Here is a 15,843-nt window from a genome sequence, read left to right on the forward strand (position 1 = left end):
GGATGCTCTGCTTTGCATAAGAAGCCAGTCACTTCCTAACAATTATGAACAACTGACAAGATACTTGAATAAATCCTCCCATCATGAATGAAAAGACTTCTTTGGTGAATGGCCGCTAGCCACATTTGCCCATGCTGTCAAAATGAGGAAAGGTTAACAGAAAGAGAGAGAGTGAGAGAGAGAAGCCTCTTGCCCCATACAGGGCATCCATATTTTGTTTTCATTGACACTGCCTTTGAAATTGAGCTGTTGCAATATTTTCTCTGTCCAGCAGGTGTCAGCAGCCTACTCTCCCACCCCGACGTTTAATCTGCTTTTCTTAAAATGGCTAAGGTTGGGGGGAAAGACCGGCGTGAATGGGAATTAAAAGAAGCTGCTGCTAGCAAGTATTGGCCCCTTCAGGCAATAAGATGGAACCACCTTTGTTTCTGCTCCCAAAGACTCAGCTCTTTCTTCTGCACTTGAAGCAGAAGGGTTTTGCTTCTGAGCTGTAAGGCCTGCAGGTGTGACTTCCCTGTGAAGAAGGGGAAATTCCTCCAGACATGTCTGTATATTTCCTTCAGTTAGTTGGTAGCTTTAGCCTGAGATAATAGGAATGGAGGAAGTGAAATGATGAACACCTCAAGTGGTAGGAAAAACAGATTCTGGAGCTTGCTGTGGGTGGGATGGGTATGTTGAGAAATAGCTTTTTATTTCAGGTTTTGGAACTTGACAAAACAGCCACATTTAGGTTTGGGGGATTTTTTAATCGCTCTCTGAAGAGGGCAGGGAAGTCAATTACTCCCAAAGTATCACCCGAACACCAACCATTGGGGCTTTGGAAATGCTGAACAGAGACCATGAGGTGGCCAGCAGCTCCCACCTGGCCCGGGGATCTGACACCTTAAAGGGCCACAGAGACGTAGGGTGTGGGTGTGTGTTTTCAAGGGCTAGATTGTGTCTTCCTGAAAATTTCAGGAAAGGTTTCTTTGACCCACAAGGGAGCAGGAAAACAGAAGGGATCAACACCTCCAGCAACAGAGGGAGAAGGTCCAATTTGGGCTGAGTCCCTGTGGAGGAAGGAGTTCTCACCTGTCACCTGTGGCACAAAGCGCTGCCTGCTGGAGCAAAGGCTCCATGGGAAGGGGAAATGTTTACAACCCTGTAACTCCCCAGTGAAAGACCGGCCAAGGGACAGAGAAGCCCATCTTTATGCCTTTCCCTTGCTCATTCCTTTGTTGGGCAGAGCTTTTGCGTGTGGACCTTTTCCATCTAATTAATTCTTTCCTTTTTAAAAGGCTGGGACTTGTTCTCTATTCCATGTAGACCTTCACTGTTCAAAGACACAATTTAAAGTGGGTGCCAGGGAAAGAGAGATGGGCAGTGAAGTGTGGCCAAGCCCCAGGGCACACGAGGCAGAGCCAGAGGGCAGCTGGGGGGGGCACGACTGGCCCTCTGGGTTGGGAGTTCCTAAAACGACCAGCTGGGGGTGAAGCAAGAGAGGAAGCCCTCTCAAGGGCCAGGGGTGCCAGAAGAGCAGAGCATCGTGGGAAGAGCCATGGGCCTCTGGAGGCTTTGGGAGGCTGAGCAGAGGGGGGCTCCCGGCCTAGGACTCAGCCAGGAATGAGGGGCTTCAATTGAATCTCGAGATTTGGGGTTTATATTGTGACTAAAGGCAAACGTGCATTATGAATTATGTGTCCCTATCTGGTATTATATGCAAGTGTGAATAGTTGTGACTGATGTGAGCCTGACCTGAGCGGGAAACCACAGGAGCGAATTTGGGCACAGGGACATGCATGGGGAATTGATGCTGCTATTGATGCCCCCCCCCACCCCGAAGCCAGGAAAACCGAAGGCCACAAATGAACCCCCAGTATTTCTCCCAAGGCCTTTGCTGGCCTTCATGTTCCTTCAGTCTAAGGATTCAAACAGAGACTGTTCTGGGATGCTTTCAGTGCAATCCCTCTCCCCGCGCCCCTCTCTCAGGGAGCTGATGGTGCATCTCCAAGATCTGCCAGGGTCAGCAGGGTTTGGGCAGGAGCAGCAGCCCCCTCGTGCCCCCACACCACTCCTGGCATCGGTCCGTCAGTGTGGGAGAGGGTGGGGCTGGGAGCGAGAGCGTTCCCTAAGCCACCAGCTGCAGCAAGTGATGCCGTCAAGCAGGCAGGGTGCAGCCCAAGCAAAGCCCCTCCCCAGTGGCACCTAATTACTGCCCCCCCACTCTGCCAGGCCCCTCTGCTCTCTCCGAGCTCCCTGCTGGGTAGGCTTAGGGCCCCTGGCGTTGAAGCACAGAGGAGCAGCGGAGAGCAGAGCCCAGGCGGGGTGGCTGGCATGGGACATCCCTGCCCACAGCCCTATCCACCTCCCCATTCCCCCAGCGCAGTTGGGCACATCCTCCCCAAAGTCCCAGCCAGGCCCTCCCAGTGCCAGGGCCCACGCCACCCTGGAAGCTGCCTGGGACTGATGGTGCCCTCCCTGGACAGCCCCCCCCCATGACTGGCAGACAGGACCCACATGTGGGCTGGGAACCAGCCCCCTGGCCCACTCAGCCTTGGGTGGCAGCAGCACATTGGCCCTATGCAGACCCAGAGCACTTCCCTTCTGGATGGGCAAGGGTCATTTGGGGGGGCCACGGCATACACTCCCCCCCTTGCCAGGCTGAGCCCAACACAGAGCCTGTGCTGGTCACCCCCCACCACTGTCCCCACCCTTGCTGCACCCACTCAGAGGCCAGGAGAGCCTCGGCCTCTCCCTCCCTCCCTCCTCCCCCCATCCCTGGGAGGCAGCTGGGGGAGCTCATAGGCCTCTCCAAGAAGAAGAAGAAGAAGATATTGGATTTATATCCCGCCCTCCACTCCGAAGAGTCTCAGAGCGGCTCACAATCTCCTTTCCCTTCCTCCCCCACAACAGACACCCTGTGAGGTAGATGAAGATATTGGATTTATATCCCGCCCTCCACTCCGAAGAGTCTCAGAGCGGCTCACAATCTCCTTTCCCTTCCTCCCCCACAAGTCACCCTGTGAGGTGGGTGGGGCTGGAGAGGGCTCTCACAGCAGCTGCCCTTTCAAGAACAACTCCTATAAGAGCTAGGGCTGACCCAAGGCCATGCTAGCAGGTGTAAGTGGAGGAGTGGGAAATCAAACCCGGTTCTCCCAGATAAGAATCGGCACACTTAACCACTACACCAAACTGGCTCTCCATGCTTCTCAGTGCCAGGAAGTCTGGGCTGTACCAGGGCTCTGTCTCTCTCTCCCTGTTTGGCTCCAACTGCCTGGCAGCAGCTCCCTGCCCCCCCCCCCCCACATCTGTGACTTCCCCACAAACTCCTCCAAGGGTGCCCTGGCCTGGGGCGCTGTGATTGGCTGTCCAGACACTCCTGCTCTCCAATCAGGGCTCCAGTTGCACCTCCCAAGATGGCCTCCTGCTTTAGGTTCCCTTGCTGGCTGCGGCGGGGGGGGGAGGGTTCCAGGAAATGTGTGCCTGCCCTGGAGGGGCTGCAGCCTTGAGCCCATGACTAACCTGGAAGCTCCAGGCTGGAACCATTATCAGCTTCGTTCCTTGGTGGCGTGCACATCCTGGCCCCCGACTGCCCTCCGACACCTCCCCTCTCCAGCCCCAAGGCAGCCATTGTTGGGTGACGCTGGGGAGGAGGCCATGGGATCAGCTCCTCAGCTGCATGTGGGGGGGGGGGGGCTTGGCTGTCAGCATCGGAAGCCCAGTGAAGGAGGCCAGCCCAGCCCAGGCAGGGGCCAACTGGGTCTTCTCTGTCCCTGCCACTGGCATCCAGGACTGCCCCAGGGCCTCCTCGGCTGGAGCCAGTGGGCAGGGATCAGAGGGAAGTCAGCACCTTCTGCCAGAGGGGGTGGCATGGCATGGGGGGGGAGGGGAGGCTCCTGATGCAGGGCTTGGGTGGGCCTCCTGTCCAAGTGGAATCAGCCCAGGCCGGGCTTGCTTCTCCCAGTCCTAGAGACCGGAAAGCTTGGATGCTGTTTTGTATCATTCTGGCTGGCATTCACAGCTTTGGGTGTTCACTTTGGACCAATGTAGTTATTATTTCACTCACTGCATGCTTTTTAGCCATCATGGCAGCTGTGTCTGTGAGGTTCCCCTGTAATTGTCTTGGCTGCTGCATTGTGAAATACTTTCCTGCCTTGTGTCTGCCTACAGCTTTCTGCTGTTGTTGTTTAGGCTTTGCTACCTCTGTAATGGTTCCCAGCTTTCATGGTAGCTCATTGATTTTCTTTGCTGGGATTATGGTGAAGTTTGTTGCTCCCGAGGCAACCGAAGGCCTCCTCTCATCTCCAGCAGGCAGGAGAGGAAAAGCAGCTGAGAAGGGATGGGGAGGGGGGATTCCCAAGAATGCAGCTCCCTGCCGGTGGTACCTCGAGGTATCTTCTTTGTGGGCCCAGAAGACAGCCCCCACCAACGCAAAGATTGGGTCCAAGTCCTGAGGGTTGTTTGGGAGCCCCCCCACCCCCCGCTTGCACTCAGCCAGCTCTGGATTTCACTTGTGTTCCAAAAGCTAGATAAACATAAATAGAATCAGTTTCCTTATAGGTAGCTTCCAGTGGGAAACTGGTGAGTCTTTCTTTCTGGAACTCAGCAGCAAAACATTACAGCAACACTTCTGGATCAAATTTGAGAGTCCATTAGCATATCTTTTGGATACTGGGCTAAATGTCTCTCAAAAGATGCCCCAATTTGGGGATGCTTTCGCCTTAAAACCTCCTCCAGGCTGAGGTTCAGCTTGACCTGTGGATTCAGACTCAGGAAACTGTTTCTGTGTGGTCCTGGGCTCCTTTTTGCAGAGCATTTTATTTGAGCAAGACCCATTCCTGAAGGAGTGTAGCTGGATCAGGCTTCATGTTTCTGGGGCAAATGGCGAAGGGGAGCCCCTCCGGACCCTCCTGCAGTCTGCCCTGAGCTCCCGCTTCTAACCACACAGGTGCTCTGCAAAACCCGTTCACATACCAGTATTAATCCAAACAATGCAGAAAACGCAAAGCTATTACTATTTTAAAAGTTAATCTCACAGTGAAAAGGAATGATTCTTTTGACACCTCAGTGCGCGATGCGTGTGCAGCTCCTTGTATCCCCAAAGCCGGGACAGCTCCCGAAAGCTGGACGAGGAGCCCCAGCAGTGAAGAAGTCACATGAAATCCCCCTTTGTCCAGTGGGGCGGCACCAGCAAATAGTCCCTCTGCTGAAGGACCCCTCCATCATCCAGAAAGGAAACACCATTCTCTGACGCCTGATCATTTGGCACAATGTGGAGTGCCTCGAGGATCTGTGCTGTTCAACATCTTTATAAACCATTTGGATGAAGGAATAGAGGGAATGCTTATTAAATTTGCCAATGACACTACATTGGGGGGGGGGGGGGGCTGCAAATACAGGAGAAGACAGAAACAGGATACAGGATGACCTTGACAGGCTGGAAAACTGGGCTAAAAGCAATAAAATGAATGTTAACAGGGATAAATGTAAAGTTCTGCCTTTAGGTAGGAAAAATCCAGTGCATGGTTATAGTATGGGGGAGACTTGTCTTAGCAGTAGTATGTGCGGAAAGGATCTAGGGGTCTTAGTGGATCATACGCTGAACATGAGTCAACAGTGTGATGTGGTGGCTAAAAAGGCCAATGCAATTTTGGGCTGTATCAATGTGATGTGATGATATCGCTTTATTCTGGTCTGGTAAGACCTCATCTGGAGCACTGTGTTTAGTTTTAGGCACCACATTTTAAGAAGGATATAGACAAGCTGGAACGGGTCCAGAGGAGGACGACGAAGATGGTGAGGGGTCTGGAGACCAAGTCCTGTGAAGAAAGGTTGAAGGAGCTGGGCATGTTTAGCCTGGAGAGGAGGCGGCTGAGAGGTGATATGGTCACCATCTTCAAGTACTTGAAGGGCTGTCATATAGAGGATGGTGTGGAATTGTTTTCTGTGGCCTCAGAAGGTCAGACCAGAACCAACGAGTTGAAATTAAATCAAAAGTTTCCGACTCAACATTAGGAAGAACTTCCTGACCGTTAGAGCGATTCCTCAGTGGAACAGGCTTCCTCCTTGGGAGGTGGTGGGCTCCCCTTCCTTGGAGGTTTTTCAACAGAGGCTAGATGGCCATCTGACAGCAATGAAGATCCTGTGAATTTTGGGGGAGGTGTTTGTGAATTTCCTGCATTGAGCAGGGGGTTGGGCTAGATGACCCTGGAAGTCCCTTCCAACTCTATGATTCTATGACTGTGGTTAGTGCCTGGATGGGAGACTCCCTTGAAATACCCACTTGGGAGACAGGGAAGGCTCTATTCAGCCAGCTCTCTGGATATTCTCTGGATCCCCAGTACGGGGCAGTCACCAGAGGTTGAAATGACTTCCAGGTGCAAATACACACATGCACACTTAGAGACTATATGTGTATAAATATGTGTGTGTGTGTATGTTTGTGTGAGTGTGCATACACACACACCTACACAACCCCCCCAAGTGTGTTATTTTGTGTGTGTGTGAAAGCACCCTTTATGCACATCATTTGCATGTCTACTCAGAAGTAGCCCCTTGATTTCCTAGAGTGCCTGAGGATGGCAACAGGTAGAAGCTGCCTGCTGCCTTTGGGAGAGAGGAGTCTCCTTGGGAGGTGGGTCTGCTCAGGAAGCCCAACGCTGAACACGGATGTGACTGGGAGACTCTACTCCCATGTAGCTCTGGGGTGGACGCCAAGGCTGCAGTGGGATGCACACAAGAGTTAAGCCTGCCTCTGCCGCCACCCCCCAGCAGGCAGCGGGGTTCATTCAATTCTTTGTCGTGGGAAGCATTGGCATGAATGGAATTTATTTGTATGTTTATTGACCAATGATGATTCCAGGCCATTTCCCCCAATGAATAGCAAACAATCTGCAAGACCTGGGAAAGAGATGCAACCGCTCTCCTGTTCTTCGGTTCTCCTCCCTGCCCGGTTTTTGCAGCTGCGGGCTGGCGGGCCCTTGGAGGAGGGCGGCAGGTGCTCTGGGTGCCCCCCCTCTCTGTGTGGGTGCAGCTCCAGCCGGGGAGGGGGGGGTGAGCTGGCTGCCTGAGGCGGCGGGGGCCGGGAGAGCAGCAGGGGGTCGCCTTGCCCTGAGCGGGGCTGAGGAGGTGGGCAGCCTTGGGGCAAGAGAGAGCGGGGACGGGGGGGGGGGGTCCTTCAGCTCCTGACTGCAAGAAAGAAAGCGGGACGCTTGACTGCTGCAGGGAGGGAGGGAGGGAGGGAGGGATCCCCTCCAATATCCTGAGAGCAGGCGGGGGGGCGGGGGGGGGGCTTGGGGGCTGAGCCCGCAACTCACGTCTTTCGGCAACTTTCTGCCTGGAGGCGGCTGGTGGGGAGTCTTGGGATCTCCCTTTCCGGAGAGAGAGGGCTCTTCTTTACAGCTGCACATGTCCCCCTGTGGAACTGGGTCTGTTTTCCCAAAGAGGCTGCCTCTCCTCCCCCCCCCCGCCCGCCTCTCCCGCTTCTCCCGCTCGCTCCAGGCCGCCTCCCGCTGGCCGAAGCGCCCGCCCGCCGCGCCCCTCCGCCCTCTGCCCAGCCCAGCGCAGCCCAGCCCAGGCGCGGATTAGCGGCGGCGGGCAGCTTCAGCACGGCGCCCTGCGGACAGCTCCAGCCCCAGGCAGCGAGCGCAGCGCAGAGGGGGCTTCCCGGGCGGCCGCGCCCCTGCCCCTGGCGGCCCCCCGCGGGACCCCGGCCGGCCGGCCATGACTCAGCAGCCGCCTCCGCCGCCGGCGCCCGAGGGAAGCAGCAGCAGCAGCAGCAGCAGCGCCTGAGCGGCCCCCTCCCTCCGAGATGCCGGTGCGCAGGGGCCACGTGGCGCCCCAGAACACCTACCTGGACACCATCATCCGCAAGTTCGAGGGCCAGAGTGAGTAGCCGCGGCGCCAGGCGACCCGGAGCGGGCAGCCTCCAGCCCAGCTCTCTGCCCCTCGCCCTCCCCAGCCGGAGCACGAAGGGCCCCCCATGGCCCACGCAGTCCGGGACTGGGTCTCCGCCCCCCCCCCCCCCCGCCAGGAGCTGCCCAGGGCCCCCCTCCCCTGCTCTCCGCAGCCTGCTGCCTTGAGGCCCCCTAGAGAGCCAGGGGCAGCCCAGCCCCATCAGCCTCCCAGCCGGGGGAGGGGGGGTCCTGCTTGGGGATGCCTTGGCCTCTCCAAGGGCTGTGCAGACTCTTCCGTGCTGATGCTGGAAAGGGCAGTGAGAAGGCCTGACTTACAACAGAGAAGGGCAGCTGAGCTGACCCCTCTAGTCCAGCTCTCACCTACGTCTGACTGCATTTGCTGGGCTGCCGACTTCTTTGATGGAGGAAACAGCAGAGGCCCCTGAGGAAAGGGGTGGGGGGGCATAAATGTCCGGGGGTAGGCCTGACAACAAATGCAAGAATCAAGCCCAGGGCAACTCCAGGGGAACATCTCCATCTCTGCACTTGGGCTACCGGTTATTGTAAGAACTTCACTGTGCCTCCCTTGCCCAAACTCAGCATGCGAGTCCCCTCCTAATGCAGAGTGGGAGCTTGACCATGAAACCAGTTCCAGCAGTCAGCTTCCACCAATGCCCTTTGGCATCCTGTTTTGTGCCCAGACAAAATCTTGGACTGCAGGCAATTTTCCGTCACCAAGCTCAGTTGTACCAAAAGCCACTGAGCTACACGCCCCGCCCCTTCGTGGTCAGCCTTGCCCTCCTGGCCAGGGCAACAGGGCAGCTTCTCCTGCCAGGCTCTTGACTCTCACCCCCCACCACCACCACAGCTGGGATCTGCTGCCCATTGCAACACCTGAGGAACATTTCTTGCCCCTCCCCAGCAGACGCAATGCCACACACACACACACACACACACACACCGTCTTCATTGCATCAGCAAATGAGCGGAAGCAAAACACAATTATTCTACCAAAATGAAACAAGGTGTTTCATATTCAAAATATCTCAAGATAAAGCCATGAGAACACACCCTTCAGATTTATAGGTATTAATCTGATTTCTAATATCTCAAGGCAGGGAATAAGCCTGTGTAATTCGGGGGGGGGGAGGAATCAAGGCATATAAACTTGCATAAGGAGATACACCATTTAAAGTCAAAAACTATCAACAGTTTTTTTTAAGCTGCACTCAGTGATGCACTGTTGATAAAGGTAGATGGGCTTAAACCTGCAAATGTGTTTCACATTTGAAATTAAAACAAGGGAACCAAGCAGCAGAAACGTGCCCTGGAGGTCCCTGGGAAAGGGAGCGAGGATTAACCCCTGCACGCTCCTTTGTGCCTTGTTTAATAGAACAAAGGCTTTGTCAATATATCTAATTCTGTGGATATTAAATCTGGACATTGGGTCATGAACAGGCAAGACAGGTTTTTCTACAAACACAAGAAAAGTCTCAGGTTTGCAGGACAACCAGAAATCTCAGGGAAAGAGAAGGGAAGCAGCCTCTGAGGCTGAAGAAATGAATGCCCTTTGAGTGGCTGTGATGGGGACAATATTGCCAGCCTTCAAGCCTTGTTCCCTGTCACTAAGAAAGCAGGGGGGGAGGGGCAGGCCCCTTCCGAGGCTGTTTCAGCTTTTGAGGGAGCAGCCTGGCTGCAGCCATGAGCACCCCCCATGGGATACCTTTCCTTGCCCAGAATGGGCTGGTTACTTCTGTGCCTCAGCAGCTACCTTACCTTAAATGCCAGTGTGATATGGTGGTTAACATTTCAGACTAGGCTACATAAGAGCCAGGCTTGAATCCCTCCTCAGCCGTGGTGTTGGGCCAGCCTCTTGCTCAGCCTCGCCTACCTCACAGGTGTCCTGCAGGGATAAAATGGAGGTGAGGAGGTGGATGTCGGCTGCCATAGATCCTCAGAGTGGGCGGGGGGGGGGGGGGGGTAAATGAAGTAAATAATAAATACAGCTGAGGTTGGGGGCAGATAAAAAGTTAGGTAGGCTGGGGGGAAAGAGACAAAACCACAGTGGTCATGTCCAGCTTAGATGACAGGGAAATGCCTTCCATGAGGCCTTTGAAAATGGCTTGGAAGCTTCACTTGGTCCAAAGGGTGGTGGGCAGGCTGCCTGCAAGGGCTGCACCCCCACTCTTCTGAAAGAGCTGCAGGACTTTCCCGTCTGTTCCCAGCCGCTTGTTCTTCTCTTTGAGGCGCAGAACTGAGGGATGGCCTCCTCCCATCCTATCAAACTGGCTGCCTCAGGCCTACCTGGCAAGCCCTGCTCTCTGTCAGCCCACCTTCCGAGGGAGGCGGGTGGTGATTAAAGGCAGGACATTTCCTGTGGTGGCCCCTCATACCTGGCATGGCTTCTCCTTGTCTGTTTACACTCCTGTTTACACTCTTTCAGGTGCCAGAACAAAATACAAATGTTTGCCCAGGCTTTTAATTAGAGGTATTATCAGCTTTTTCAACTGTCCGCTTGTTTTATGGATAGTTTTATGCCTTTATATGCCTTTATATACAAAGGTTGTTTTTAATGGCTTTTATATATTGTGTTTATTAATTGTAAGCCAGCTTGAGCAGGATTCTGAAGAGGCAGCATGAAAATATCATAGAAAGAAAGAGCTGGAAGGAACCCAAGGGTAATCTAGTCCAACCCCCTGCACAATGCAGGGAATTCACAGCTACCTCCCCCCTTGCACTCCCTCAGGCAATAGATAAAGGGGAAACTGCAGGGAAAGGGGCTGCTTACAGTTTTGTACTTTGCAATTCTATTTTATTTTCTGCAATTTTGTTTTGTTTTGTTTTATATTTTTAAAAACCTATTTATTTTTTGGCCAAAAAGAAAAAGAAAAAAAAGGACAATGATACTGAAGCTTCCCTAGCTGTGCCTGGGGTCGTTTTGGAAGCCACATCCACAGCTTACATTTTAAAATAAATTTTTAATACATTTTGAGGGGTTTTTCCTGCAGGGGTGGCACTCATCTGTGGGGGTCATTGTCCCCAGTCTCCCTGCCCCCCCCCCCCCGGTGACTACAGACCTGAAGACCTAGTCGTTGAGTATAGTCATTGAGGCAATAGTTATATGTGGTGAAGTACCTGGAAGGGCCCTGATCAGACCAAGGTTAGCAGTGAAAGGCAACAGCCTCTGTTCTTCTTGGCTGTTTGAGCGCAGTGTTCTCTTTCTGAGCCGGGTGCTCTTTCTCTAGAGTTCTGACACTCAAGGTGTCCTCTCAGCGCCTGTGTATTCTGAGCAGAGAGCTCATGCCATGTGCCCCAAGGACCTTCAAATGGATTGGGCCATGGACACTGAAGGAGAGAGCTCTTTTGTCATCTTTGAGAAGGACCTGTTCTGAAGAGAACGAGGGTGTCATGCTGCTTCCTGCCTCGCTTGCTGAGAAGAGCAGCAGGAGAGCAAGGTGAGGTCACTCAGCAGTGTGTGAGGTTCTGCCAGGGAATGACCCAACTCACCAATTCTCATGATAAAAGAGTAAAAGGTTTACTGGATTCAGATACGAACAGCCAAAGCCAGGAATGGTGAAAGCAGGAACAAAGCATGCAGTTAGAGTCAAAAATGTTTGCAAAAAGTCTCCTGCCAACCCAATGAATTCCCACGGATGGCACCGCATAGAGCTATTGGGAGGATCAAGGGCAATGGCCAAGTCTTCCTTAGGGATCACCAAAGAACATGATGAATTCCAGCTCAGTCTCCTTTCAGTTTCCTTCCTAGTCCACCTGCACATTTCTTAGTGGTTACATAGTTATCTCTCTTACCAGCAGCCAAAGTTAAAAGTGATGGAGTTCAGAAGTCAGAGGTCTGTTGGACAAGCACTGTGATCAGGATTCTCAGGAACCAGGAGGTCATGTCAGAAGACACACAGAATATTGTGTTACAGAAACAGCACGTCAGGCCCATCCTGCACAGCGGAGAATACTCCTCCAGGTCTTTGAGTCCTTGGCTTGTTCCTCACCACCTGGTCTTGCTTCACTGACCATAGTTCTGTCCTTGGTACTGCTGAGGTCATGACTAGGTTGCTAGGTCCAATCTGGTGATTTAGGGGGTGGAGCCTGGAGACTTTCCCATTCACTAAAATAAATAAAAATACAGCAGTGCAGTTCTCCTGAATACAGTCTTCAGTTCCTCCTTCTCTTTTTTTGCCTTCAAAGAAATAAGAATAGATTGGATTTATACTCCATCTTTCACTTGGAGCCTCAGAGTGGATTATAACCTCCTTCCCCTCTCCACAACAGACACCCTGTGAGGTAGGTGGTGCTGAGAGAGCTCTCCCAGAACTGTTCTTGAGCAGAACAGCTCTGAGAGAGTCATGACTGACCCAAATACTCCAGCAGCTGCATGTGAAGGAGTGGGGAATCAAACCTAGTTCTCCCAGCTAAGAAGCCATGCACTTAACCACTACACCAAATTGCTTGGTTCCCTGCCAGCTGCACTTCCACTAAATGAAAGTGAACACACACTCTCTCACATACACACAAAGCAGCCAAAATAAACAGCTCACAAATCCACACTTTTGTGATCTCAGTGGGGGCAATGGTAAATTGCTTTATTCACAAAAGTTGTTGAATGTAACAATCTGCTGTATTTCAACCAACTTCTTCAGACTAACACGGGTAAGTGAAAGTAAAGAATGTGGGGGTCTAGTAAAGAGTTAATTAGAGCCTGATGATGGGATGGAGGAAAACTCCAACCCATAATCAGGCTCTAGTTAACTCTTTACTATCCATTTTACTATACAAATGGCTTCTGAAATGAATGCAAAACAAACAGAGGAACTGTGCTGTCTTCCTCTCACAGACACTCACTGGGAAGAGCCATGTGACTCTGCCCGCTCACTCCCCCCCCCATGTAGTTTAAATGTCCTGCTAAGATTTAAAGGCACACACACATTCCAAAACACAGTCTGCAAGCTTCTTCTAAACCTGTCAAGATCGAAAGGCTCATGTTGGCTGGGACTTCCCCTGCTGGCTAGCTGGCTGGTGGCAGGGAGAAGCCTACAAAATCAGGGGATCCCCTGCCCAGACCTGACTCCATCTCTTCCTGACTTGGCTATCATGCGACTTCTTGCCATGTACTTTTGTTTTTGAAAGATGTGAAGAAATGCATTTTCTTCTAGGAGGTTGGAAGCAAAACCTCCACAGTTTTTTTTTCTTTAGACAGAGGAGGGATACAGCTTGCTTGTACCTCAGCCCTCCTTCATTCAAATGCTAATAGGTCTAGACAAAAAGGGATGGTCAAGCTTCCCCCTTCTCTCCCCCCCCCTTCCTTAGGCTGGAACAGAAAGTTGGGGGTGTCAAACTCTAGAGAGACTTTAGAAAGGAACTTTTTGGAGACACAGGAAAAGCTTTCTTGACCTGGGCTGACAGGGGTCCAGTGGGTGGAGTACCAGATATGATGCAATCTCCTTGTAAGAGGGAAGTGCTCTCTTTTCCTTGGGTGTTATGACCAGGAACGCACACAGACCTCTGGAGCAGGTAGCCATTTTGACCATGTGCTCACCTGGACAGCTGAAGGGAGCTTCAAGGTAGCTGAAACTTTGAAGAGAACTAGAACATCTAAGCTAAAGAGCCTGCCCTACATTTTAACAGCTGATAAAGGGACAGATGATTTGCCTTTTACCAGTTTCTTTTGTATTCCTTGCTCAACATGGTGCTGTGCTAAAACCATGCTTTTAAACTTTTTAAATAATAAATACCATACAACTTTAGATGCTGGGAGCAGTTCTCTGTTTGACATAGACCTCCACCATTTCAAACACTCTATCTGAAGGGGGGGAGGCAGTCTGTGGGCACGCAGCTATTCCTCCAGGGGCACCTGAGGCACTGTGACCAGGTGCTGGGCAGGCAAGGCCTCTGAACTTGGAAGGGAAGCTGGGAGTCCAGATCCTCCCCATGGGAGATCCCAACAATGATCAGGTGGTGATGGCGAGAGGGCAGGGCAGGCAAAAGAGAGCCTGCAGGCCTTAGCAGGGGCAGTCTGCCACAAAAATTTAGACTGGCTTTAAATGGAGGATCGATCTGCCAGTGGCTACTAGCCATGATAACTAAAGGCAGAGGGAGAAAACATTGGAGTACCGGTGTTGGGAAGCAGCATCGGGGCAGACCATGGCCTTCCTTTGTATTCTCTTGCGGCCCTCCAGGGTAACTAGTCCGCTGGTGTGGGAGATGGGATGCTGGAGAAGGCGGGTGAGAGAGAGCCTGAGAGGTCTTATCTAGCAGATCTTTGTTGATGTTCTTATGCTTGCAGCTGAATGGGTCCTGGATCTGGTGTATAGTCTCTGTAACTTCATTTTAGCTCTTAGTAAGTTTCTGAGTCACCCGGGAGGATGGCTGGCAGTCTCCTCTCAAGAGTGTTTTCATTCACATTCTCCCAAGTTCTTATCTAGAAAGCTGACTTGTTTTCTTCCACAAATTGAGTACTAGCTGCAGGATCTCTCAGTGTCTAGGATGTAGCTTTTGTGATGCTGTTCTTAACGTGTAGCCAGCAATCAGGGTATAAAATGCTCAGTTTAGCTGTGTTCTCTCATTTGGGATTCAGCTAACTCTGCTGGGTGCGCACAAGGCCCAGCAGACTGGGGTTTGCTTGCAACTTTTTTGTGTGGTTGACGCTTTTATCACAATCTCCTGGTAAGCAAACCTGGGTCTTGAATATTATTTTCTTGGGGTCACTGCAAACCTTGGAGTGCCTGGCTAGAGCCCCAGACACCTGACCCCAGGTTGGCCACTGATCCAGGACAGGAGGCATCTGCTGAGACAGTTGGGCTTGTCTTCAGACTTCTTGTGCTATGTCTGTGAGGCACACTGGAAGGAAGCGGAGGGGTCAATTGTTTTTCACATCTGCAGAGACCAGACGAGGGCTACTGAGACTTAGAATGCAAGCTGAGCTACACCAGCAGAGGTTTACACAGTCACAGTGTCACCGTGCCACAGGAGCCGTGTGCCACGAGATGCGGTGGAGTGTCTTTGGATTATGCCAGGACTGGGCTTAGTTGCTATCCCAACCAGTTTTTGAGCTGGCCTTCATGTTGCACCATAAGGAACCCAAATGGTAAAAGGATCGAATCTGATCTTACTGTTTGCATACAGAGAGATGCAGACAGCAAGACTCCAAAATCTGACTAGAAGATGTGCATGGAGCCTCAAGTTAATTAACTGTTTCAACTGTGGCAGGGAGGACATGGCAGAGCAACAAGACCTCCTTATCTGCAAAAAAGCTCGCAAAAGCCTCACAGCCTATATCCAATTCCCTAGTGTTTGGTTTGGTTTGGAGAGTCAGTTTGGTGTAGTGGTTAAGTGCATGGATTCTTATCTGGGAGAACCGGGTTTGATTCCCCACTCCTCCACTTGCACCTGCTGGAATGGCCTGGGGTCAGCCATTGCTCTCGCAGGAGTTGCCTTTGAAAGGGCAGCTGCTGGAGAACTCTCTCAGCCCCACCCACCTCACAGGTTGTCTGTTGTGGGGGAAGGAGATAAATGAGATTGTAAGTTGCTCTGTGATTCAGAAAGAAGGCTGGGGAATAAATCTGCGGTCTTCTTCTTCTTTGGTAGGGTAGTAAGAGACTGAATTGTATTAAACAATTGTGCTGGGTGCAAGTTCGCGGACGCAATCATGGCTGTAAGAGAAATTTTATTAGCAGCCTTGACTGCCACCTCATAGGTTCTCATCAACGACCTATAAGATGTTCTTGTCACTTCGTCCTGGGCACGTGGCCACTGCCTCTCTAGCAGTCTGAGCCTCCGTTTCATCAGCAATAGCTCCGGGGTATACCATGGCGCCAGCTTTGAACGGAGGCACAGAGGGCCCCTGGGAGCAATCTCGTCAATGGCTGTGGAGAGCCTGTTTTGCCAGGTCTCCACAAGCTCATCTAGAGAACTGCCAGGGGGGCAAGGGTCCCGTAGAGCCGTCTGAAGCTGCATA

General features: G+C 52.2%; 1 protein-coding gene across 1 annotated transcript in view; it reads left to right on the forward strand.

The window, feature by feature from the left end:
- The first annotated feature begins 7,787 nt into the window (after window positions 1-7,787).
- KCNH6 (potassium voltage-gated channel subfamily H member 6) overlaps window positions 7,788-15,843 on the forward strand; it is a 91,409-nt gene continuing 83,353 nt past the window's right edge. The window contains exon 1 of the mRNA XM_060256246.1: window positions 7,788-7,865. Coding sequence (XP_060112229.1) covers window positions 7,790-7,865 — 76 coding nt within the window. The 5' untranslated portion in view covers window positions 7,788-7,789. The remainder of the gene's footprint in view (window positions 7,866-15,843) is intronic.

This window comes from Heteronotia binoei, chromosome 15, assembly GCF_032191835.1.
Source record: "Heteronotia binoei isolate CCM8104 ecotype False Entrance Well chromosome 15, APGP_CSIRO_Hbin_v1, whole genome shotgun sequence".
Classification (NCBI taxonomy): Eukaryota; Metazoa; Chordata; class Lepidosauria; order Squamata; family Gekkonidae; genus Heteronotia; species Heteronotia binoei.